The sequence below is a fragment of the Pseudopodoces humilis genome, chromosome 4 (assembly GCF_049639895.1).
Source record: "Pseudopodoces humilis isolate 2021_Gansu_Grassland_sample_001 chromosome 4, ASM4963989v1, whole genome shotgun sequence".
In the NCBI taxonomy this organism is placed as follows: Eukaryota; Metazoa; Chordata; class Aves; order Passeriformes; family Paridae; genus Pseudopodoces; species Pseudopodoces humilis.
Window position 1 is genome coordinate 31805606 of NC_142203.1, and position 27079 is coordinate 31832684.

The 27079-nt window shown below is 41.3% G+C and overlaps 1 protein-coding gene across 2 annotated transcripts in view; it reads right to left on the minus strand.

Annotated features, from left to right (window-relative positions):
• Nucleotides 1–15360: 15360 nt before the first annotated feature.
• LOC102112642 (metalloprotease TIKI1-like) overlaps nucleotides 15361–27079 on the minus strand; it is a 79016-nt gene continuing 67297 nt past the window's right edge. For both annotated transcript variants that reach the window (XM_088054198.1, XM_014259640.2), the window contains exons 5-7: nucleotides 26563–26653; nucleotides 20925–21176; nucleotides 15361–17433 (exon numbers count right to left, since the gene is read on the minus strand). In XM_088054198.1, the coding sequence (XP_087910324.1) occupies nucleotides 17253–17433; nucleotides 20925–21176; nucleotides 26563–26653 (524 nt within the window). In that variant the 3' untranslated portion in view covers nucleotides 15361–17252. The remainder of the gene's footprint in view (nucleotides 17434–20924; nucleotides 21177–26562; nucleotides 26654–27079) is intronic.

The window sequence follows — 27079 nt, forward strand, 5'->3', positions numbered from 1 at the left end:
GATCAGAGATGATTTTTTTCTTTTTGCTGACTGCTGTGATACAGGGAGAGATCACACATTAGGCAGTCAAAAATTCTGGTCACAAAACTGTTTTCATCTCTCCCCAGGGAAGTATGTGAAGACAAAACATCAAAGACATTTTTTAGTTACAGTTTACAGGAGGAAACCAGAAATTTGATGTGATTTGTGTCTTCCAGATGCCACCTGCTGGGTAGGCAGGGAAAGAGTGCGAATTCTCTGTAGCCAGTCCAATAGCTAACACCAGGAAAGAGCTGCCACTATGTACTGTTTCTCTCCAGATATGTCAGTGCACTTACTGCTTCTTCCAAAGCTTTTCTTCATTTGGCTTTCATATATCTGGCTTCTGTAGTTTCTCTTATTCTGCCTCTTTGCCCTTCTCAGAAGGGATAAAGAATCTTTGTCACCTTTTTCTCTCACTGTAGTCTTGTCTGTGGGGATTGCCATCAGTAATTAAAATCAAACAGCACTGCTATGTTGCCTTAAAATTAATGTCCTTCCACCAAGACAGTTTCCAGAATCACAATCTAAAGTGCTGCCATTTTCTCATTATTACCCCATTGTATATATTCTTTTTCTAAAAAAAACCAACATTTTACCTTCAGAAAATCAAGAAATATGTTTTAGATTAACAGATTGACCCTTTATGTTTATTAGGCAGAGATAATTGAGTTCCTTGTTTCACTTTACCTCAAAAACTGAGAACCCTTCTCTATGAAAAGCAGTCTTTGGGGGGTTTCCCTTCAGCTCTTTTAGACAGCATCTCTGGTTTTGTTTGTTACACAATGAGTGATTACTGTTGTTTGTTCCCAGAGGGCCATTGAGAAGAGCTTGAAAGTCCCTGAACTTTTCATTTGGTTAAGCTATTGACAGTAGCCAATATTTTTAAAGAATTTGGACCATTTTAGGTGCGATGCCTGCACGGTACGCTTGAAAGATTCGGCTCATGAGAAGAATCATTAGAAAAGTTAAGCAGAGAATACAGTACAACATAAAGGACAAAGGATAGCTTAAAGTGTTTTGCCTGCACCTTCTTAAAAAGTGTTTGCCTACATTTATATGCATATACCCTCAGAGATATATAAAAATGTATCTGGCTTTAAGGACACTCCTTTGGCTTTTAGTCTTTTTTTTCCCCTCTTTAATTTTTTGTATTGCCAAGTGAAAAGATGCATATTTGGACCTTCATGTTCCTTCTTCTCCTTCAACTAATAACACTATTTCTTACAAGGTAAAGTAAGTTAAATTGGCTGCAGCATTAAGCTTCAGCCATTCCAACTGATTAGTAATCATTCCTCTGATGATGCCATAAAATAATTCAGTTTTGACTATGAACCTAAGTCACCTTTCTGAAATTCTTATTTACCTACTGAGCTCTCACTAAAAGCAGGATACCAATATTCTGTCCAGACCTGACATATCACTGTATTCATCAAAAATCCTATGCAGCAGTCTTTTCAGTTATAGAGCAAATGTAATATCCTTCTCTTTTCACATGAGATAAATAAAAGATTGATAAAAGATATTTACTAAAATTTTGCTTGTCTTTCTTTCAAAATAAGTATCTTGATTTCCATGCAAAATGCAATCTGCTATAATCCAATGTGGTATTTCTACTTCTCTTACTTTAGGTCTGATAGTTGCCTATCTAATCCCTCCTTTTCAAATATATTACAGGATTCCACAGGATAAAGAATACTTATATCTTTCAAGAACATCTGCATCACAATATAGGTAAGATTGTACATACATTATATATACATTCAATTACCACTAGCAGCAATGAAAACTGACAAAGTGACCACAAAAATTTGTATTAATGGCATAAATACTCACATTATAAAACCAATGGAAGACAGATTAAAAAAAATATATTGAAAATATATTGTTGCAAACTATTAAAAAGGACCAAAAAATCCCTTACCACTCCTTACCACAAATCCACAAAAATCCCAAACACATTCTTCAGAGTTTCCATTGTATGTCTGTAAGTCATGGAGTCAGAAATCCATAACATCTTTCATATATACGTGGGTATGGTTCATGGTTCACCTTCAGCATGGAAAGGTCCTCATAGAAGTCAAAGACACAAAGACATGGGTGCTTTCAAATGTCCATAAAAAGGAATTCACTCTGCAAATGAGATCTGACATACTTGAATAGAAGGATGGTTACTAAAACCCTTCTGATTGTACAAAAGATTTGAGAAGCTGAAAAAAACTACTGATTTTTGTACAAGTAATCACCACAGATAACCACTTCTCATAAAAATAGTAATATGGATAGGTAGCCTCCTAAGCTGATTTTTGTTTTGGACAAAGCAGAACTCCTGAGAAGGATGTGTGCTCTGCATTGTATATTCAAACCATGGAAACAAAGCTAGGCAGGTTAGACTTCAATCCAAGCATCCCATGATTGTCTGTACAGCTGCTTGAGCTTCTGGTCCCAGCACTCAGTAAGGGAGACATTCCCAGTAAATTACAACTGCCTCCCTCAGTTTTTTAGGTTTCCACGGATTATCTTCAGTGTTAGAACTAACACAATTTGTTTGCTGCCATGTCAGCCAGATCTTCATGCAACCTATCAGTTTTTTCTGTTCCAAACCAGGTGTAAATTATCTGAAGAAAATAAAACTGTGGAAAAACTGTATAAAGTATATATAAGTAGCATAGTACCAAAATATCCTGAAGTCTACTAGTTCATATTCTTAAAATTAGAAATATAGCAACACACTTTTTAATATATTTATTTTTTTGTACCAAAACTTCATTCTTAAAATCCATACTTGATTTTTCCAGTGTGCTTACACCCTTATCTCAATTTTCAGTTTAGCTTTTCAGCTCATTAGAAGTTCCACCCCCATGTCTTTCAATATAGGCCACAATAGGCAATCAACTTATTCTAATTAGAACTAAATTGTTTTTCATGCCTCATTTTCTGTCAAATCACTCTCACATTGCAGCTGGAATATTTCAGTTATTGTTACCTCTTACCTCATACATATATATCCTTGCTTACTTGCATGCCAAATTAATTCTTCCTAACTGACTACCTCTACAATGAGATAGCATCTGGGACTAGGTAGAAAGAAATGCTTAAAAAGTCCTAAATTTCCACTTACAAGAAGTCAAACAAAACACAATAAAACCTTTGCTTATCAGAGAAGATAGAAACGTCTTTATGAAAGGTGTTTCTGAAACTTCTTATTACAAATAGTTAAGTGATCTGATCTTTTTAATGAAAATTATTAAGCTTAAATTTATTTTAATTCCTTAAATTCCTTTTCAGCATAACTGTTTTTTCCGAAATTCATTATTTAAAAGAAAATCGTTCAGGGCTGGAGTTTAATGTAAAACAAATGGTGTCAATGACAGATTCCTTTCCCCTTTGTTCCCTTGGAGCTGAATGATCAAAATGTTGCATGTAATTTACTCTCCCCTGGGACCTGCAAAGAGGCAAAGAGAGTAATTACTGCTCCCTGTTATTGGTATCTTACATGCATATCTGCTAACTCCTGAACTACCATGGGACCTCACTTGTCTATCCAAGAAATCTCACTGTAGGGGGAATAAACTAATTTTAACCATTACGATTAAGATGTTAACTGTGCCTTTGAAATCAGACTTTTTTAAAAAAGAGTATATATTAATGTTTTGTTACTTCTTTTGTTAGAAAGGGTTGAATGAGCTTATTGTGCAGCTCCACAAACAAGAAAGAAATGGCATATGTGTTAGAACAGTGTTGACTTATATATAAGTCAATATATACTCACAATAGTATGGCTTATAATAATAAATAAGAGTTGACAGGAAGCTGGGACATTTTCAGACAACACTGCTGCTGGAGAAGTTGCACTGTCAAATCCTTGCCATTGCTGCTACAAACACATTACTATTAACAACACCAAGGCATTAGCAACTTCCTCTGCTGAAAAAACAGATCAGCTACTTCTGTGACAAACAGATCAAACTTCCACTTATCACTTCATTTTCAGATTTTTTAGCAGGCCCCCTTAAATGTCACGAACTACAGTGATTATAGTGTTATATGTAGTTCAGGCATTCACAAGGGGAAACTTTGCTTTTTGACAGTCTGAGACCACAGCTGGACAAAACATTGTCATATTAATACAGGAAGGTGCAGTCATTTCATAATATGTGCTGAAAATAATTTTCCTGCTAAATTTAAAGGCACATGGAGGACCAGGATGTGATTTGTGACAGCCAGCACAGCTTCTCCAAGGGCATGTCCTTCCTGATCAACCTAGAGTGGCCCTTTATGATGGAGTGACCCCACCAGTGGACAAGGTTAGGATTATAGATGTCATTTATCTGAACATCTGCAAAGCCTTTGACACAGTCCCCAAAACATTCCTCTCTCTAAACAGCAGAGGGATGGATTTGATGAGTGGACTGAGAAATTGGTTGGACAATTGCATCCAGAGGGTAGCTGGTTAATGGCTTAGAGTTTTGATGAACATCAGTAATAAGTGGTGTCCCTCAGGGGTCCATACTGGGACCAGTGCTACCTAATATCTTCATTGGTGACACAGATGAAGGGGTTGAGTGCACACTCAATGAATTTGCAGATGGTACCAAGCAGAGTGATGCGGTTGACACTCCTGGAGGACAGGATGCCAACCAGAGGGATCTGGATGCTGCAACTAGATCAGCCTGATGCATTCTCTTCTCCAGGCTGAACAATCCCAACTTCCTTAGCCTTTCCTCACAGTGAGATGCTCCATGCTTCACCAGAGCAGAGCAGAGCAGAGCAGAGCAGAGCAGAGCAGAGCAGAGCAGAAGGGCAGAATCCCCTCCCTCCCCTGCTGCCCACGCTGCTCTGGATGCAGCCCAGGACACGTTTGGCTCTCTGGGCTGGGAGTGCCCATGGCTGGGTCATGTCCAGCTTCTTATCTGCCAGCACCCTCAAGTCCTTCTCAGCAGGGCTGCTCTCCATCTGCTCAGCCCCAGTCTGTGCTGATGCCCAGACACTGATGCAGCTCCCTGAATTTGGTCTTAGGAAGCCCTCATGAGATTTGCACTCACCCACTTCTCTTTAACTGGCAAATTCTCAATTTTCTTGTCTCAAAACTGTTCACTGGAAACGAGGAACACAAGCTTCATTGTTGTTTTGTTGTTTAATTTTGTGGAATCTCCGAAGTTTTCACTATGCAATAGGATATAGTGTTACACCAAAGGAACACCATCCTACAGATCAAGCCATGCTGCAGACACAGAGATAATAGTTTTATTCACATCCTTATGCTATGAAACTTAAGAAAAAAGCCTGCTTGGCCAGTAAAAAACCAACCAAACTAATCCCCCCACCCCCACCTGAACTCCCCTCCCCAAAAATCCTCAAACAAACAAACTAACAACCTCCAACAACAAAACCAAAACCAACCAAACAAAAAGTCCCCAACCAACCAACTGGGAAAAAATAAATAAATAAGTAAACAACACCAAAAAAATCAACCCCACAAAACCCACTAGGCAAGAAAACAGGATGAAAATAAGAGAAAGGGTAAATTAAGGACAGACAGGAAGAAAAAAAAAAAATGTTTTCATGGCATTTCATATAGAATTTCAAAGAGTAGCTAAGTACTTAAATCAGGTAAGTAATTTTTTAACCATCACTCTAAATCATAGATAGTCTCAAGATGACCAAATTTCCTCAGTATTTGTTATATTGTCTAGTTTAAGGTCTAAGTAAATCAAGGCAAGACATTTTACTATCCCAGAAATTTTAACTGTCTTCTATGATCTACCAATGACAAATAAATCACATTTCAAAAAGACATTTAACATTCAGGAAAGTCCAAAGTGGTTAAATTTTTAAAGGAAAATCAAAAAACATTAAAATAAATATGTAGCATTTCTTCACTGCTACAATTTAGTATTTTGCCATTAGGGTTGACAAAAGAGAAAAATTACGTGGGGTAAGAGGAATTGCCACATTTTGAGAAGCTCCTCAGTGAATATTTTTTATTAGTTCCATAAAGGCAGTTGGTGTGCACTGCCATTTCTTCTTAGATGTGTTCTTTGGGTTCCTCAAAATGTGATTTTTTTGTTTATTTTATAGCAACATGTTTTTATGGGTAGGTATTTGCTGTTTGGATTATGGAGAGAATTTACTTTGTGAGGAAAAGGATGGTTGTGTTGCATGCAGACAAAAATACTGATAATAAAAGCCAGTTTACAGCTCAGCAGAAGAGCCTGGTGTTGTTCAGTTGAACTGCCAGGGCTAAGCCTAGATGTGAATTAAATGTGGATAGGTTCTCTTTCTATCAGTGCTAGTAAGTTGCCTGAGTGGCAATAGACTACTAATACAATCTAAAATAAATTTTAATGCCAGACTATATGGGTGTGATTGAACATCACATTAGAAAAGATAATAGCAATGATTTTTAAAACTTTGTCATATAAAAAGCTACAAGGTAAAAAAATGGAACTATGAGACACCTCAGTTTTGTGCTCAGCTGTGAAACTTTAAGAACCACATTTGTTAAAAGCAAAGTCACTGTATTCCTTAATATATCATTAGAATCATAAAATATTTTAAGCCAAAAGAAATCCCCAGTATCTTGTATATCAGCCTCCTGTTCAAAGCAGGACTAATCAAATCAGCTCTCTTGTCCAGCAGGGCACTTGTCTCTACTTGTCCAGTAGAGTGTTGAGTATGTCCAAGTGTGAAAATTTAAAAATCTCTGTGAGTTAAATATTCCAGTATTTTCTTGACTCATGGGAAAAAAAAAAGAAAAAAGAAAAAAGGACAAAGCAAAAAAAACCCCAAACCCAAACAAGTTTATATCCTTAGAGTCTTCTCTAGGCAAATCAACAAACCCTGTTCTCTCAGCTTTTGTTAATATGTCAGGTGCTACAACCTCCTGACTACCTTGGTGGCTTTCCAGTGGAACTAACTCTAGGATATAAAAACCTGCAGCAGAAAGTATTACAAAATGCTGATATTCAAATAAATAATTAGGAAAATAATTACCTAAAATATATTTGTCTTTTCCAATTTGGATTCAATAATCTCTTGTGTACTTGATGTTGAGCAGAGATGTGTCTGAGCAAAGAAATTTAGATAAACTGGCACACAGCCTGCTTATCTTGTATTAGTTACAGAAAGAAAAAGAAACTAAAAGAAACTTTTAGTAACAACTATAGCATATTTCCAACTACAGGTACAGTATATCCAAAAGTATACTTGGATGCCTCCATTTTATGCTTAATTATGGAATATTGCACAGAGTTCTATGATGCAATTCAAAGCACTGGAAGATGTGAAACAGATACAAGCCCTTTATTCAATTTTCCAGTACACAGCAGCACAAACCAATGTACCCAGGCACAGTCATACCAGAGCACCTGGCATAGGATTGCAGCCGAGTGGTTCTTGAATATCTGCAATGAGGGAGCCTCTGCCCCTTCTCTGGGTCACCTGTTCCATGCACAGTCAACTGGATAGTAACCAAATTCTTCCTCAATTCAGGTGGAACTTCCTGTGCATCAGTTTCTGCCCATTGTTTCTTGCCCTGTTGCTGGACACCACTGAGAAGATGGTCTCATCCATGCTCCTAACACCCTCCCTTGAGACATTTATAGACATTGGTGAGGTTCCCCCTCAGTAATTTCTTCTCGAGGCTGAACAAGCCCAGCTCTCTCAGCCTTTCTTCTTTGGAGAGATGGTCCAGCCTCTTAATCATCTAACCTAGCAAGTACAGAAAAGTTCCCAGTAGGTGGCACCAGGTCATACTCAATCAGACCATGATAGAAAATATTCCTCAAGTGAGTCACTATCACAGTTTTGAACAAACCATTCAGACAGTTGCCCTAGATTTTTAAGTCTACAAATGAAGCAGATTCAACTGCAGATCTCTAAAGCATTATTAAATCTCTCAAAATTCAAGGGTTTCACATTTACAACTTGCTGTCCCTTCTTTGCTCTATCTTATAGTTCTGTGTTATGCACGAATCTCAAGGCACTCGGGTTTGTGTGTTTGGGAAATACGCAAACCAGACTTTCTCCTGGACTGCTGGTATTACCGACATCACTAAATAGCCTCTCATTTGAATATCTGTCAAATGTCCTGTTTGCTCTGACAGAAAGATGTCAGAGAGCTTCTTAGACATCATTACTTACAAATTAAATACATACTATCTGTTAAAGAACAAAACTTCGGCAACTTCAAATATAAAATTTTTAAATGTATGTGTAATATCTTCCTCCACAGTTGTACTGGGTTTTGCTCGATAATGTTAATTTTCTACATAGTAGCTTGTATGTTTTGGATTGGTGCTGAAAATGGAGTTGATGACTTCATGTGTTTCAGATACTTCTGAACAGTGCTTGAACAACTTAAGTCCTCTTCTGTTTCTCATGGTGCTTGGCCAGTGTGTAGGGGGCGGAGTGCACAAAAGGCTGGGAGGGGACACAGCTGGACAGCTGACCCCAGCTGACCAAAACAATATTCCATATTGTACTGCATCATGCTCAAAAAATATAGCTGAGGTAAAGAAAAGGTGCATGGGCATTTGGAGTCTGATCATTTGGAGTCTGAACATCTGCCTGCTGAAGATTTGTTTGCACACACGGTTTTTGCTTTACCTACCAAACTGTCTTTGTCTCAACCCACAAGTTTTGTCAGTTTTACCCTTCCAACTCTCTCCCCACGCCACTGCGGGGGACTGAGCAAGCGGCTGTCTGGCTCAGCTGCCTGCCAGGACAAACCCACAACAACAGTTCAAACACTCTTGCTGTCCAATTTTGCGGCAATTAAATGTCAAGTCTTCTATTTTCTCTCTTCAAACAGATGAAGTCTGTGCTGTAGATTTTTCTAATTCAGTCTAACTACAGAGAAGCTGCTCGCAGACCAGTCCAGAGAAAGAAAATGACAAAGTGAGATTTCTCTGTAAGGTCACAGATCCATGACAAATGGGTCACTGAGTTTATCTTGCTAAGGACCTCTTTCTGTGGGCAAGACGAATCAAAATAGTAAGCAGGAGGACATGCACTAGGTAGATATCTTTTGCTTGTTAATTGCCAGACATTCAGGCCTTGAGCATGTCTGACAGAGCACATGGATTTATCACCCAGACAGTCTGTGTCTGAAATGCTGTGTAACATTAAGAACCAAGATGCAGCAGCTCGATTCCATTGGGAGAATAACTGATATAAAAACCAAGAGTGATATAAATCCCAAAAAGAACAGCAGTAAAACCAAATTACCACAGATGGTACTTTTTGTTAGCACACAAGAAAGGAAGAGATTTTCTTCAAGAAAGGCAGTAGGACTGGAAGTGTCTTTCTCTCACAGGTAAAGAGGCAGAAATAGCACAGGGTCTCCTACAGCAAGGTGAAAGGTACACAACCAGCCTGAGGTTTACCTATGGTCACTGGATGGAATTCAGGGCTCCTGTGGTTTTATTTTCTGTGGAAGAGTCACGATTAAAGCACTTTGAAGGATTTGCATATGGCTAAGACTTCAAGGTATGCCTCAAAAGAACAAGAATAGTGGTCTGGCTGGAGTTCAGAGGAATTCAGAGGAATTGGCTGCCAGGACTGTATGTACACTGGCCATTAATTCCTCCAAATACACCTTAGAGAGCTTGAATATTTTGGGATAGGCTTCTCATCTTCAACACAGGTAATGACTCTAAAGGTTTTATCTCTAAGTGTACTCTACCCCACATAATTTTATCAGTCCCATTCAAGCACATATTTAAGAATGTAACACCCTATGTGAAGAGGAAGCACCTCTAGGCCCGTTCTTAAGAAAAGAGACAGCAAGCCCCAAACAGAACAAAACTACTAATCTCAAACAGATAAATGATGTTGGAAACCAAAAGACAAGAAACTTCTGCAGATACTGAAAGGTTCAGTCTGCAGCCTTAGAAAGAGCTTAGATTGATGTAGTGATGAAGATACACAGACATTGGAGTGAGAAATTATAAACTCATGTCTCTATAGTTATGAGTAAGAATATGCCTAGAGTAGGTAAGAAATTGTATTAGGTAAAATAGTTTGAGGTTTAAGCTGTAATAGTGTGACTTACAGAGTAGGTTAGAGATCTAGAAACTACAACAGAGGTGTGTATGAGTACGTGACCTGTCAGCTTATTGGCTAAGAGACAGATGCAGTGCAGCAAAATTAAGCAAAGGTGATAGGTTAATAAGTGAAAACAAGCTTTGTGTCAACTGTCTGTTGGACCAAAATGTTATATATTGCTCTGTGAAGAAGAAACTCTTGTCTTCCTTGAGCTATGGCTGACTTGTTGCTCCTCTGAATCTCACACCTTGAGACTGATATCTTATCTGGCTACTTGAGCAATAAATCATCTCAAAGCAAGGTGGTCCCATCCCTCATTCTCCATCTCGACAAAATGATGCCTGGATGAGCAGGGATCTGAACAGAGTACTCCAATCTTTCACTTCAGTGTTTTAACCACTTATGTTCTTTTGTTCAAGAGAAAACAAGATGACAAACAGAACAAGACTCAGAGCACAAAGATAGAAAACTGTGAGGATGTACTGGAGGCTTAGTAACAACTTTGCCACATCCACTTACAGTGTGCATGTTTCCACCCTGGGGTAGCACTGCTTCATACAGAGGTAAAAAAAAAAAAAAAAGGAAATTTTGAGAAGGCAGGTTAAGAGTTTCCTTTCAGATCACCATTCAGACAGGACTAGCCAGATATGAACAATAGTGAGAAGAATAAGAAGACATTACTACCACTTAGAATGAGGCAGAAATATATTTATACCGCTGACTGAAATAATTCTGAAATAGGAAGCCCATAGCTATGTACCTAGGGTAGTTTTTCTAAAGCCTTAAGCCTGCTTCCTTTTACATGATGAGTATCAGCTTCTGAAGTACATGGGCAACATCTAGTGTTAGCTGAGGCATACTGCATATTCTGGCATCTCCATGAACGGTTGAACATCTGGATTAAAGACAATCAATTACTGTGCATGAGTTTCCTTGAGAACTCTTGGTCAGGTCAAGAGCATGTATCCCAGAGATCAGAGAGGCATTACCACAAAGACATACATCATGTATTTGCTTCTGTTTTCTCAAAACTGACTGCTGTAAGTGGTCAATTCTGTTGGTGTCCATTTTAAACTTACTAACAAACAGTTTGGAACCTTGAGAAAGCAGGTTAAAGGTACACTATCAATTCAGAAGTGATGTGTTTTAGACTAACAAGTTTCTAATCCACATGGGTATCCCTGTATCTGCTCTGGGAGCATCTAGCAGCCATGCTTCCAGCAAGTTATAGATCATTCTATAACCTACAAGTAAGCTAGAAAAAGATGCTGACATTTGCTTCCACTGGGCTCAGTGCAAGGTGCTGGTGGTTACTGCTGCATTGTGAGGTCAGAAAAATGATTAGATCCAGGTGTCATGCTAGGCCTCTAAACTGCATCACCTGCAGTTTTTCCTTCCATGCTGGACTTTCAAAGACAGAAATACAGTTATGTTTCTTGGGTTACCAACATAGAGCTGGTTTCAGCAAAGGAAGCTTTAAGGCGAGTTTGATACTCTTTTTGCCCTTATCTGTACACTTCCTATGACTCAAATCCAAGTTGCTAACAATAAAAATCACTTGTCTTTTTGTCATTCTACTGGGAAAATGTCTTGTGCTCTAGGTATGTGAAGGTAGGAGCATCTGTCCAATTAATCTCAATCAAGGACTTATTCAGTGCAAAGGGGAAAACAAATGAAAGGGGAAGTGATAATCAAGAACATATAAAGACAAACCTGATAGACAACAGATAAGAGAGATGATGAAGGATTAAAAGCTTTTAGTTATTAACTGATGGATGATTGAAAGAAACTCCCAGGACCAGCTTTGGAAATGGCCACCTTCATAACTGATAAGAAAGGAGAAACATAAGAGGATTGTGAGGATTTGAAATGTTCAAGGGGAGAGGTGTAGTGAGTAAGAAAAATTTACACAAGAACTTTTAGTGAAAGGGGACTGGGGAGAAACAAGGAAAGGGAGAAGACAGGAAGTGGTATAAAAGGGACTGGTTTGCTGGTCAGTACACTTGTCTGAACACACCTTGTGCCTGATCATTGAAGTTGATCCTACTCTCTTTATTAAATCCTTCCTTCATATAGTGGGTGGTGGTCTTTGCCACCAGCCACCATGACACAAACACTGGCCATCCTGAAAAACAGTAACTGTGAGGGAGAACAAAGCAGGTGAGGGGCTCAGCTTCAGCTTGCTGGAGTGAGACCTCAAGTCTCAGGCACGTCTGCTTGGCATCATTTGCCATGGGGCAGAAGAGGGTCTGTATGTTCTGCCAACCCCTTGTGTGCAGCTGGGGGGTGTGCACTTCACTGGCAAACCTCAAGTTGTACCTGTCAGCAAGTAGAAGGTGCTGGGTCTGAGCAGAGGGACCAAGGAGGCAGAGGAGCAGTGCTGGTAACTGAGGGGACCTGTGATTGAATGGGACCTGTGAGATCACCATGTGAGTTCTGGATCTGCTGACTGTAGGAAACTTTGAGTAGGAGACTCGTGACACATGCAAAAGGATTCAGGATCCAGGTGGCAGTAGTGGATAGACAGAGGTGTGGGTCATGCCAGTAAAAGCTGATTGCATGCAGCAAGGCTACAGAGACCTCTAATGCATTAGGTTTTTCCATGCAGAGAACAGACATAAACACCTCATACAACCTCCAGTTGTACAGCACATTTAGTCTGCATTAACACAAAAACAAAACAACAACAAAAAAACCCAAAAACAAACAAAGAACTAATGCATTGAGAAATGCAGTTGCCAAACTGCAGGCATGAAGAACTTTTAAAACAAGTTTGATTGAAAAACGAATTTTAATGAAATTCAGGTGCAAGAAACTCCATGTAAAGCTTGAACACATTACTAGAGAAAACAGACTAGACAAAACAGATAAATTCTGTTTAGAATAAAGCACTGGGTATTTGAGGAATATTCAACTTCTTTTTAGCAGCTGCCATTGAAATTTTGGAAAGGGCTTTTTGTCAATTTTCAGTCTGTAAACCAATCTCTGTACGGTACTTCATCATTTACATCATAATTCCTGGGCAATTTATGGTGTATTCATTCACAGTGGTACACCTAAACACTTCATGGATCATCAGTTTCCATTCCTGTTGAGTAGGTGATGAACTGTTGATACAGTATTTGCCAGCTCTTCTGCAAACTGTTCTACTTGCCTAATTTCCTTTATAGCTATTCAGTTCTTGGGCTCAAAAAAAAAAAAAAAAAAAAAGGTGTTTTCAGAATTCTGAAACACAACTGATTTTCCTCAAATTTGAGTCTTACCATGGAAAACAACTCCAACACTACAGCTTTACCTCCCAAGCAGATAATGGACAAGTGTACCCACAATAAATAAATAAACAATGCAGTGAATTCTGCTGAGTATAGTACTTTTAGTGTGTGTAAGTTTCCATGCATCTAGGTAGTTTAGGTATCAAGCTTGAAAAAGCTTGAGCAAACTTGAAGAGGCTCTTCTGCCAGCCCATGATCCTTTGGCAAGACATGAATGCATCTTAGGCAATGTTTGGTGATCTCTGCTGCAAAGACTCCATATTTTCTTGTATTGCTGTTAATGCGAACAAACTTCACCAGAGTGACACTGGTCCCAAGCCACCTTCTAGAGAATAAGTTCCTCTGCCAAGCAGTATTTTGATTACTATATTCTAGTTCCACAGGTAGCAGTGCAAGCTAACACTGCAAAAAACTCAAGCAGCACTGTCATTTAAGAAGCTGGCACTCATGTTGCGGGGAAAGCAGGCTGTGTCCATGCACATCCCACAGGAGCGGGGGTATGGGATGCCTGCGTAGTGATGAAGTTCCCCAGCACGGCTGGGGTGTTTGCACAGCAGCAAAGTGCTTGGAAACATTAAGTCCCCAAGACAGACAGAGGGCTGCTGTACTTGTGTTACACGTTTTTGCCTTCCATTCCAGGGCAGGAAACTGATATTCAAGATTCTTTTTGCTTGTAGCATTTCTGCTCCAGTACTTTTGATGACCTTTTTCCATTTCTCTACTTAGGTGTGAGTTTATATCCTTGAAGCTATATTGGCAAATAATCTTGCTGCAAAAGTCCAGCACAAAACTTCTCATGCTTTCCACATGCAACTGAGGTCCAAACCCACCATTGGAAGGTATCAGAGAAGAGCCTTGCCTGCTACCAAGCTCCGGGAAGGGCCAAGTGCATTTACACTTATTCCACTACATTAAAATCAGACATACGAAATATATTTCTTGTGATGACCTAAAAAGCCCGGTGGAAAATCACAATAATATAAGGTGTGACTGCATGCAGCTGCATATCTACTGCAATGCAACTTGAAAAGAGGGCATCTTATTTTACACTACTGCTAATCTGAACATAATCAAAGTATCTGATTTCTACCATTTCTTTAAAAAGGCCACCTCCACAGAGAGCATGACTCCCGAGCCAACTTTTCAGAGGGGGTTAAGAGGCCACCAGGAGGAGCTATGGTTCCAAACGCCCTCTAGCAGAGAGCTGAAAACGTCAGCCAACACTTTAATCTCAGAGCTGTCTTTTGAGTAAAAAAGGCAGTAGCTCTGCTCCGTTTTTCTTGGGACTCCAGAAGCAGTTCCCACTGAGTGCCCACATGTAGAAAGCTGGTCCTCTGACCTCTTGCTGGTACTACCCAGCTGCTACTAGGTTGGGGGGAGCAGAGGGGACAATCAGCAGTGACTGATCTGGAAGGAAAAGTGAGGGATTGGAACCATTAGGTTAGTTCACAGGTATCAACCCAAGTCCGTGAGACCCTCAAAAACATCTTTATTCGATTACTTTGCAGAAAGACTCTCAGGATGCAGCCTCTGTAGGCACACAATCCATCACAGTTTAAGTACATTTCTATTTCTCTGACAGTCAGGTACTTGGAAACAGGCTACAAAATGAATTTCACCATCAGAACTGAATTATCCTCAGTGCTACTTCAAGTCTCTGCTATTTCAGAGCATTTTATAACCACTCTTTCCTCATGCCAACCTAAGAAAAACATTGATGGCTGTTTCATTCAACCCAGTTACCCCCACAGAGATGAAGCTCAGGAGCCACCATGGAGGAGAAAACAAAGAGAAAAGGCAGCCTGGCACTATTTTACACAGCAGCCTTGTAACGGAGAAAATAAATGAAAATTCTGCTTCAACCACTTTCTCCCAGTGCTTGCAGTGCTCTTTGGCCCTGTGCCACACTTCCATCATGCAGTTCTTCAGGACAGAGGACAGCGGGAAGAGAGGCAATACCAAGATTAGCATAGACTAGCAAATGCAGTACACACTCTGGTGTGACATTCATGTTGGCCAGATGTGCTGGTAAACAGGCAAATATGGATCGTGAGGATGATGAGGCACCAGAACAGGCTGCTCAGAGAAGCTGTAGATGACCCATCCCTGGAAGAGTTCAAGGAGGGGCTTTAAGCAACCTGGTCCAGCAGAAGGTGTCCCGATGTACAGCGATGAGGTTGGAATGAGATGAACTGTTAAGGTCTCTTCCAAGGTCTCTTCCAAACCAAACTGAACCAAACCAAACCAAACCAAACCAAACCAAACCAAACCATAATATTCTATCATCCTATCTGCCCAGTTTGTCAGGCCTGCAGTGCATTTTTGTAAGTAACCTACACCTCATAGAATCTGCTCCCTTCAGGTCACATTCAGGTCAAGGAAAAAAGCTCCAGCCCTGCCAGGTCTGTGACCAGTGAAAGATCAATGAGAGAGAGAGAGAGAGACAGAGGAGAAAACATAATCAGCCTGTGAAAGCCAAGGAAGCCAGAATGCATTCAGGTACTCAAAGTCTTGCAGTATTATGTGTAAGAATATACAATGAGATTGTACCGTCTTCTACTCTAGAACAGATACATTTATTTCCCCACAACGCTCCTGCTAACTGTGACACTTAGCCACTCCTTTCTCTGTTTTCCTCAGCAAACAGAGGCTGTGTTCATGTTCAGCCCTTCTGAAAGGTGGACAGAAATTTGAGATCAAGAGATGAAAAGCCTGTTAAGAAAGCTGGAACCATTTTTGTTCCTCCCCTAACGGGCTATGGGAAGCTATGAAAAACAACTACTGTTTATAGGCAATGGGAAAAGCAGTGAAGTATGTGTAAAGGCACAGGAAAGGAAACCTGAAGGTTTGTTGTCTCACTGGGGAAGGTGACTACTATATTTGCAAGTCACTAGTCAACATATTGGCTCTAAGTTCACCCATGGGTGAAATTTAAGATTATCATCCCAAGCAATGAAACCCTGCTAAGAGATGGGAAAATATTGCTCACAAATTGAATTAAGTGTGATCACAAGAGGATGTCCTGTACAAATACAGAAAATTCATCACCACTTCCAAGTTTCTTTACATTCAACAGTCAACAACACATCTACTTCACACAGACAGCAAAGGCCTTAAAAAAATTTGGAAAGTCTGAGCAATGAACTCAGTAGAAAACTTGAAAGGATTTTCTAGAATTAAGTCTTAACTGTGCAAATCACCTCTTGAGAACTGATTTTGGAAGACTCCAACATTATAATTTGTGAAGTTCCCATGGAATTAGTTTCTTCTTAAATGTACATTAATTTGTACTTTAGAGACTTGCCTGGCCACTAGAGGTTCAGGAGGGCCCATCTTAAATAGCACCAAACCAACAACAGAAACATCCTTTTCACAAGTCTTCACTGTTTTATTCTGTTGTAGGTGTTGTTGTGAACCTTTATATGTAATCTGGAGCCCTAAAGAGCAAGAATTACAAGCATTACCAGTAGAGACATAAAATACTCTCCTTCCTAGCTGTGCTTATATGATCAAAATATTCTGTTCTAATAAATAAGTCAGTGGTGTGTAAATATTTTCACAAGGCACTGAAGGTGAAAAATATGCACTTTAGTTGGGCTCAAACAGCTAAACAACAGCTATGTTATAGCGGCATTATAATCTCCCCAAAGCATTATGGGATAAAAGAAATCATTCTTCTGCAAGAGAAGGATAAATAACACTTTCATTAAAATATTTTCACCTGTACTGGGCAGGTCAAACCCGTCAACAGAATTAATGATCCGGACTCAGGAAAAGGAGGCAGTTTAAGAACACCCCAAAGAATAGGTATCCCACTCATAGTCTTCCATTTCTTTTTTTTTTTTTTCATAAGTTCCTTTTTTTTTCATTATTTTTAAGGCAAGTGTCTTGCAGCTTGGGTCCTCCTGCGTTTCAATGAATCATCATCTTATGCAAAGTCAAAGTCAGTAGTGGAAGGAAGAGAGAATGGGAAAGCTGTTGAGCACTGCTGGTGTCTGCAGGAGCGTGACTGGACCGTCCGTGGCCCCGGGGCTGGGGCTCAACCGTGATGTATCCATTAATGATGCGGATCCGGGGAGGAGGATCAGTAGCACTGCAAGGCAAGAGAAGAGCATCAGTCCTGACCCAGCCCACAACTGCCCTACAGCCACAGAGCAGGAGGAAGTCAGCCTCTGTGATCCACTGTCAGTTTTCTGGGTCCATGCAATGGCCTCTTGTACCAGTTACACACTGACCAAAAGTCTGTGCCTCCTAAATGGCAGAGTGCTGTCTTGTCCCTCCCTCACACATGTGGATATCTCCCACACCAGCCCACAAGGACAAGGTGTTACCCAACCAAACTGTGAAGTAGACTTGAGAGGGAACAGGGAAGAGACGGAGGAGGGTGATGACAGCACCAAAATACCTGCCCTGTCTCAAGCCTACCCAGCCTGCCCATTGCTCCCATACAGCCAGTCCAGTAGGTAAGATGGCCATACTCCTAGCCCCGGTCAGCTAAGCAAAAAATAGGTCAGAGCAAAACAAGTGTTGGTGCAGAGGACTGTCACTGCAAGGGTACTTGCTGAGCTGGAGTGAGGCATCTGTTTTCTGAGTGTATGTTCCTCAGCCATGCTCCATGCACCGTAGTGTGGACCCACTTTGTTTCTATACCGTATGATCTATTCCACAGGTCAGGAATTACAAAGATTTACATGACATACTTCAAGCAGAGGAACAACAGCTTCCAGAAACACATCCTAGATGACCACAGTCCAGAGTACTGGTAGAGAGTACTCTGACATCGTGATGAACAAGAACTGAATTACAGCATAAATGAGTTGAGCTCCCATAATGGCAACACATGATGCAGGAGAGAAATTGATGTGCTCCAGGCTGCTAACACCAACTGACCTGAACTGTGGAAGATCATACACCACAGCAGGCCAAAAGTCAGAAGGGTCAGATACTACACAGGATGTTGTTCTCTTTGGCAATGGACTGAAAGCAATGCCTGACACCACAGCTGTGCAACTGACATACCCTCCAGGACCACATGGTGCTGTGTAGAACCTGAAAACAAATCTGGACAAAACTAAAAGCAAGCCCACCTGGCAAATACGAAAACTAAGCAGTTTCTTCTGCACCCAATCCCCAGCTGCTGTGCACCATTCTTGTCTTATTTCAGTCCACTAAGCAAAAATGCTTTGGAAAATTGAAGGCAATTACTATCCTTTTAAAAAACACTTTACTCTTCCTTACCCAAAGGACTCCCCAGAAGATCTGAACAATAGCTGGAGAGAAGCCAGCTGGCAGCACATCAAGGAAATACAGCCAGCAGCTGATGCATACAGGGGCACGAACCAAGGCCATTCTGACAAGCCCACTACAGCACTGTTAAATCACTTGAGCTGCACCTTTCACATTTTCAAGCTCACAGGAGAAATCATAGAATTATGTAGGTTGGAAAAGACCTTTAAGGTCATCAAGCCCATCTGTAAACCTGAAAGCTGTGAATGGCCCATTTCATAGGAAACCCAGCTTTACCTGTGTCGGCACACCCTGAGGAATGTTTAGAGCGAAGGCTGAGACTGCCAGTCAGACATGCCAGGCACAGGCAAGCTGGAGCCCAGAGGCGCTGAATTTCCCTGGAAGGGATGCGCCGCGAGGTGGGGCTGTCAGCCCAGCCCAGCAGCAACAGGAGTGCTGTGGCAGAGCCCAGCAGAGAACCCGGACTTTACAGAAGCCCAGTTGGGGCTCCTGCCAGAGGGACAGCTGCTTTCCCTTGGCACTATGGGCACAGAGATCTTCCAGGCATCGTTTGTCCCTCCCAGCACCGCCATGCAACATCTCCTTCTCCAGACGTTTAAGCTCTTCTCTGCTGCTATGGAGTCACCCTGCAAAGCATGTGTCACCTAGCACTGGGGTAAGTTTCTAGCACAAAGGAGGATTTAAATAGTAGTGGAAGAAAGGAAACATCAAAAGAAGAAAAGAAGAACAGCAATTTCTGCTCCCATATTTATGCAGTAGTTTCCTAGGCTGCCATCCTTTGCTTTGCTTTGCTTTTGCCTCACTACTGCCTGGCAGTACTTGAAATGTAGTATGCAGCCCTAACGTGCCTTCAATTTCATCACAGTAGCACATCTTCCCATCTTCCCCCTTCTTCTGAAGGCTTGATACTCCAAGTGCACAAGGATCTAAGAGTCACTGCCCACTGACTTCCCCAAACTTTGTGGGAGCAACTGCATATGAAACACTGAACGTGGCACCGTGGAGGCAGGGTGGGAGATCAGATAGACATTCCTTAGCATCTCAGCTAAAGAGACTATCAACAGAAACTCCAAAAATCCATTCACTTTCAGCTAGTATCAACTACATTAGTAGAAAGTAAATGGTACACTAAGAGATGGAATCAAGCATGATCATATAGGATTTGTTACATTGGTGAATCTTGGACTGTGTGCAGATACATCAGAAAACATGTTACATGAGCATTTGTCTCCCTTTGTCTCCCAAATACTTATACTAAGGTTGAAGGAAGGAGCAAAAAAGGAAATGTGGTCTGAAAAATCTGACAATGGCTGAATGCTTCATACAGAACAGCTGCTGCAGCCACTTGTGGCCAGCCTGAGCCATGTATCACTCATAGCAGTGGTACAATCAGGATCCAGGGACCTGACAGGAAAGGAGAACTCTGCATTACTCAGTAACTTGAGGAGCAGGAATAAGCATTCTTCAGAGGGGAAAGAATCCAAATAATGTACAGACTTCTTTTCAGGAACTGTCAGACTTATCCCCATCACTTCAACCTGTCTGATTGTTTATGGTACCACAAAAATTTAATGCCTTCAGCCCAAGTATGGCAGAGATACAGACACAGAGAGTACAAAACAAAGCAGATTAGGGCATGTGTGCTATCTGACAGGAGGGAAACGTTCACCACACGCTGAAAAATTGCCTTTCTTATTTTATTTTTTTTATTAATTTTTTTTAGGTTGCTGTAGATAAGTAAGCCTTTTTGGATGAAAAGTATGGGATATGTATGATCCTCTGCCCCACAACATACTGATTTTTTTATATAAACTCTGCCATCCATTAGGCTACCATGCTTTTTCAGGCTGAAAGAGTACAGAGATTGAAAATACTGCATGAGTATTGCCCACGTGTAAGGAGAACATATGCCAGGAACGATAGTTTCTTCATATGCAACAGCTTTTGAATAACAGTCCAAGGCTTTGATCTGTATCATCTATCACTGGACCCAGCCTTCCATGAAAGAGGACTGCCATATGCTCACAATCCCTCAAACCCAAACACAGAATGATCTAGACAAGGCTTCCACTTGTTTTATGCCCAGTTTTCCACAAATCTAACTATGCAAAGAAAAAAACAAACACCAAAACAAACAAACAAACAACTTTTTTGCCACTAAAAGCACAAGAAACTTTGTGCAACTGCTTCAGAAATAATCACAGCAGTGAAGAAGGTCAGATCCTGTCCAGAGGATGTATCTATGGCTGAGGAAGTTTGAGGGTTGGTATTAAACCATCTAAGTTAAAGTCCAGTTTGCATGACAAGCCATCCTCCCTCTCCCCAGCCATTAGCTACCTTTCTTCAATGCGAACCCAGAGGTCGTTAAACTGTCGCAGTCCTTGCTTCTTCTGCTGCTTTTTCTTCTTCTTTTTGTACTTCCTGTCTACTTTCATGAGTACATCAATGCTGTCAGGGAATAGCAAGTGAGGCAGGAACTCTTCTTCCTCCTCTTCCTCCTCCTTCTGGGGGTGCAGTGGGAACTCATGGGACATGACAAAGGGACTGTGTGATGATGAAAAGGCTAACAAGGTTTTGGGAGATTTTCGGCTGGAGGAAAGAGAGAACACAGATAACATTTGAAAGAGCTTTGAGGCAAAATCCTGTAACGGATACTATCAAGGCACATACATATAAGATAGCTGTTTCTCCCTGGATGCTCATTTTTCTGCCTTGTATTCTGGCTCTCTCTTCATTACGTCAATATTGATTTTGTGATCGAAATAGTGCTCTTTAGCAAAAAAAAAATCATTGGAAAAGAGGCAGTCTGTATCAGAGCAAAGAATGCAGTCTGGATAAGGATGGAGTAACTCTTGGTAATAAGCTTGCGTATCTAGAAAGAGACAAAAATGGAATCACTTCTAAGTCAGAGTCAAACCACACTCCTCTAGTCTGATGTACTGCAGAACACAGACCAGATTATTCCTTTCAACATTCCTGCCCAGAGCAAACTAACTTGCGGGACAAGGGGAAGGGTCAAATAAAACAACTAAAGCACACCACCTGATGAAGCCAGATCTGGATCAGCAACTCTCACTGGTAGAGAAGGTAAGAAACAAACTAGCCCATGAACTGTGGTCATGGCTACAGAAACACATCTTGAAAATTGCCACCTTTGAAGGCCACCTTTGAATACCATTGACAGTAACCTGGTTGGATGCTGGACCCAGAGAAGGCTGAGGTTCTCAATGACCCCTATATCTCAGTGCTAAATGGCAAGTGTTCCAGCCAAGCTGCCTAAGTCAGGAAAGGCAAAGAGGAGTATGAAGATCCTAAGCACAATGTAGGAGAGAATTGGCTTTGAGACCATCTAAAAGGAGCCTGAATGTGCACAAGTGGGGCCTGATGAGATTCATCTGTGGGTTCTAAGGGAGTTGGCAGACAAGTTTCTAAGCCACTATTAATCATTTTTGAAAACTTGTGGCACTCAAGTAAACTTCCCAAAACCTGTAAAAAGGGAAATATAACCCTCATTTTTAAGAAGGAGAAAGTAAAAGTCCCACCTCTGTGTCAGGCAAGATCATGAAGCAGATTCTCCTGAAAACTATGAAAAACAAAGAGGTGATTGGTAGCAGCCAACATGGCTTTACCAACCAATGCCTGTTAAATTTGATTATCTTCTCTGATGGGGCTGCAGCATTGATGGACGTGGCAGAACAACTGCCACTGTCTGCCTGGACTGAGGCAAAGTGTTTGTCACTGTCCCACATGACATCCTTGTCTCCCAACAAGACAGACATAGGCTGGATGGATGGATTGCTTGGTGGATAAAGAACTGGCTGGATGGCTGCATGCAAACAATTGTGTCCAGCAGCTCCTTGTCCACATGAAAACCAGTGATGAGTGGTCTCTCTCAGGGGCCAGTACTAGCACCATCAATGCTCAAGATCTCTGTCAGTGACATCTGCCAGTGACACAGACAGTGGGATCAAAGGCACTCTCAGCAAGTTTGGCATGAACACCAAGCAGTGTGGGAAAGGATGCTGAAGGGACTTGGGGTGATGGCTAATGAAAAACACAACATGACCCAGAAATGTGCCCTCCCAGCCCAGAAAACCAATGGGATCCTGGTCTGCATCCAAAGCAGCGTGGGCAGCAGGGGAGGGAGGGGATTCTGCCCCTCTGCTCTGCTCTGGTGAGACCCCACCTGGAACCCTGCATCCAGCTCTGGGGTCCTCAGCATAAAAAGGGCATGGACTTGCTGGATTGAGTACAGAGGAGGCCACCACATTGCTAAGAGGTCTGGACCACCTCCAAATCAAGACAGAAGACAGACTGAGAAAGCTAGGTCAGTTAATTCTGGAGAAACCTGTGTAGAGAACTCATAGCAACTTCCCAGTACCTGAAGGATCCTACAGGGAAGCTGGAAAGGGACTCTTTGTGAGGAATTGTAGTGACAGAAGTAACAGATACAATCTGAAGAAGGGATGAATTTAGGCCAGGAAGAAATTCTTTTCTGTGAGGGGGGGTGAAATACTGCAACAGGTTGCCCAGGGAGGTTGTGACGCCCCAACCCTGGCAGTTTTCAAAGCCAGTTTGCATAAGACCTTGAGCAAACTGGTCTAGTGGGAGGTGTCCCTGCCCATGGCAGGGGGATTAGGATTAGATGATCTTTGAAGTCCTTTCCAATCCCTAACATTCTATGATTCCATGATTAAGGAATCCTTTGGGCCATCTAGTCTGCATCAACTGAAAGCAGACTGGTTTTGGCATCACCAAGTTCACTCTCTTCTCATTTTCTTTTTGATGAGGGCAGATGGATCAAAGCAGTGAACGCCTTTACAAAATACTGCATCAGAGGATGTCTCACACATGAGAGACCAGAGGTCAACACACTATTGTGTCACTGGTTCCCAGTGCTGATCTGCAAAAGGGTGTAATACTGTCTTGACACTCAGATAAAGCAAACCAAGGAACATGAGATGGTGGTCTTAGTGGGTTTTACAGACAAGTACGGAGGTCTATGTGAAGGGGAGGAAACTGAGAAATTGCATCTCTCTCATAAGCAGAACCAGGTTTTGCATACATTTATAGCAAGTAACAAGGAATGGAAGTCAGGCCTTAGCCTTCTAGATACACAGATCCGGTATTAGGCTGCCAGCATTATTGGGAATTTCAAAGGAGCTCCAGCAAGTGAGATATGTCACTGAGACTATGTGCATGTACAAACTGTCTTACAAGACAAATCTTGGAAACCCAAAGTTGAGCTTCCAGAAAAAAGCTCTCAGGGCTATGACTACTCAGCTTCCTGCAAAATTGAATAAAACAACAATCGGTTCCACTCTGATTACTGAAGCTCTGTTTCTTTATTCTTAGAGCAAGCAACATCTCATCTGTACTCTAAGGCAGGCAGTCTGAAGAGTCCTATTTACTCATGGCTTTGCTGGCCCACATTTCTCATTGTTTGGAGCAATTTTCCCTCTTTATTTGTTTATAAGCATCTTGGACAAAAACACAAACTCAAACCACTCTGTGTATACAGAGAACCTAGCAGGAATATCTGACTGATCTTTATGGCTACTTCATAAAAAGAAGAGATGCAACAGTCTTCTGTAATGAAAGTGCAGACTGGCTTGGGCTGAAATTCAGAAAAGTAACCAAAAACCACAGACCACCAAGCAGAAACCTGCCTTTAATCAATGTAACTTTCCCAGAACTGTGCTCCTGTTTCAGCTTCCAATGGCATGAAAAGGAGGTGGTTTGGAAGGAGACATATTTCAGCATGGGTGCAGTTTTCAAACTAGCCCATCACTGTATGCACACTTATTTGACAAGCAAATAGAGGGTAGTTCCTGGAGAAGGGGAACTGAAGTTGCGGACTAGAACATCGAGAGAGCAGATGGAAAACAAAGAAAATTTGTCTTATTTGCTGCAAGGAAAAACAGAATGATCACATGTTGAAGCTTATATGAAAGAGACTGCTGCAGAATGGACCTTGGGTTATCAACCTCATTCAAAATCATTGGTGGTTCACCAAAACCTTATTGGTACCTACAAACAGGTAGGAACATACTTCACAAGGGACTTTTTGTTTAGCCAGAGTACAGGAAGAGGCAGACTGTGCTGCTACAGTGAAACATTATGTTGCAGGGAAAGGAGATGACTGCAGACTTCCTCCTTTTTGTATTTTAGGACCTCTCAACTAATATTCCTACTATCTGACACTAGAGCAGTCATTTAAATCCTCCGTCTCAGTCCAACCACTTGCATTTTTATCCTGTCTCAATTATGAACAGTGCGATAGTCCACAGCTACTGACTGGACTGTATGCAGTCAGACTACCTATTAAGCTATCTTTCTTTAAGCTTTAAGAAGCTGCTGTAGCTGTTTTTGGGAATACCTACTGAAAGAAAAAAACAACATGAAAATTTCAGTTCAGGCTGTTTTGGGTTTGGTTTTATTTTATTCTTTTTTAATCATCCCTGTAAACACTGATACACTGGATTTTCTAGCACAACTCAAGTGTTACAGAACCATTAAGTCTTGTGCTTAAGCACAGGTGCTTATCATTGTCAGACTACCTGTCTACTGGCAGAAACAGGGTCAGGGGCTGGCATTCATATTATCATGGGCTATCAGTTTCTTCCAGTGCATGTAGAGTCAATGATACATGTCCATGTCAAGAATCACTGCAAAAACATGACATACCAGAATTTCAGTCTCATGTTTTCAGACAACAGCAAAGGTGGTATGAAGAGAAAGATGAACAATCAGAGCATGAGAAAAAGAGCTGTTACTAATTTGCACCACACTAGTAGAGCCCTTGGCACAGGCCAAGACTCAACACTGTGCTCTCTGCACAAATCCTATCAAAAGGTGGTAGTCCTGCCTGAGAGTCCAAGATCAGAAACACAGGGGAGAAGGGACAGAGATGTAAACAGGAACACTATGTCTGGTACAGAAGATAAAAGGGAAACAGTACCATAACAAGGATCAACCTCCAATTTTCTCCTTTGTGATTTTTTAGCAGTGAAGAGCAAACATATCTGACAGCTACATGTTTGGTAGGAGTCTGGAGAAGGGGAAAGCAAAGATTGCAGACCCTTCCAGACTCAGAATTCCAGGAAGAGGTAAGTCAAAGCTCAAGTAATTCTCGGTAGAGAGTGGAGGAGGAGATTATCTGGAATTCTGTAGTTACTGAAACCATGGAGGTGGATAAAAGAATCCAGCGAGAGATAAAAAGAGGCAGAAGGGGTATATCCCAACGGACAGCTGCAGGATGAACCAGGATAACAAGTACCTTAGCTTAAAAATGCAGAAGAAAGCAGGGGACATGAGAGCAATCAGTCATAGAGACAGCTTGCAAAGACTCTGGGCTATCAGATGCCAGGCTGGCAGAAAGTAAACAGAAAGAATAAAAAACTAGCAGTATGAAAGAAGGGGATTATTAAAAGGCCAGGAACTCAAACATATGAAAGAGAGGAAAGAGAAACCTGGAAGCCTGTGTGGTACAAGACAGCATCCAGAACTGATGAACCAAGTATGCATACTCTGTGTCTGTTCATTTAAGAGTTAAAAACTCTTAAGGGTGGAAATTTTACTAACAACAACAAGAACAGCAACAAAACAAAACAAAAATACCAAAAAACCCCAACCAAACAAAAACCAAACTGAAAACACCAAAAAAAACCCCAAATCCCAAAGCCACATAAAAACCACCGCAAAACCAAGAACAACAAACCAACAAACCGACCCCCCCAACCTCACAACAAAAGACAAAAAACCAAACAAAAAAAACCCAAACAGCCCCTCCAAACAAAACCAAATAAAACCCCCTTTCCAAACTAGCTCATGGAAGAGAAAAGTAAACTGCTGGGAGGCAGAGAAAAAGCCTAGCTCACTCTTAGTTACAGTTCCAGCTACCATTCCAAACTTCCCAATTGTTTAAAAATCCACCTCCCCAATGGCTGCTCAGCTAGGTAAAAGTATGCATTACTTGTTGATGGCTTGTCCAGCTGGAGTGTGTTCTACCTCGTACCCTTCTCTCCTCAAAACATCAATCACTGTGTTGTTGCCCATGAAGTGACCTGCAGTGAAAAGAAAAATGACATCAGAACTCACCAACCACATGGAAAGAGGGAGAAGAACAACCAAGGCCTTCCTCATCACAGGAGGTGTGCCACCCTCAAGGCAGGCAGGGCTTTATCCCTCCCCACCAACATGCACCAGAAACACAGGATCTCTTAACAAGTGATTGCTGAACTGTCCCATGGTCACTTCAATTACTACATCCTGCCTTTCTAAAATGCAGATGTAATTGCAATTACTCTGGCCCCACAGGTAGCTGCATAATGGGCCTGCCCAGGGAGGCGGAGGAGTCACCATCCCTGGAAGTGTTTAAGGAAAGACTGAATGTGTCACTTAGTGCCATGGTCTAGTTGGTATGGTGGTGATTGGTCAAAGGTTGCACTTATAATCTCAGAGGTCTTTTTCAACCTAACTGACTCTGTGAT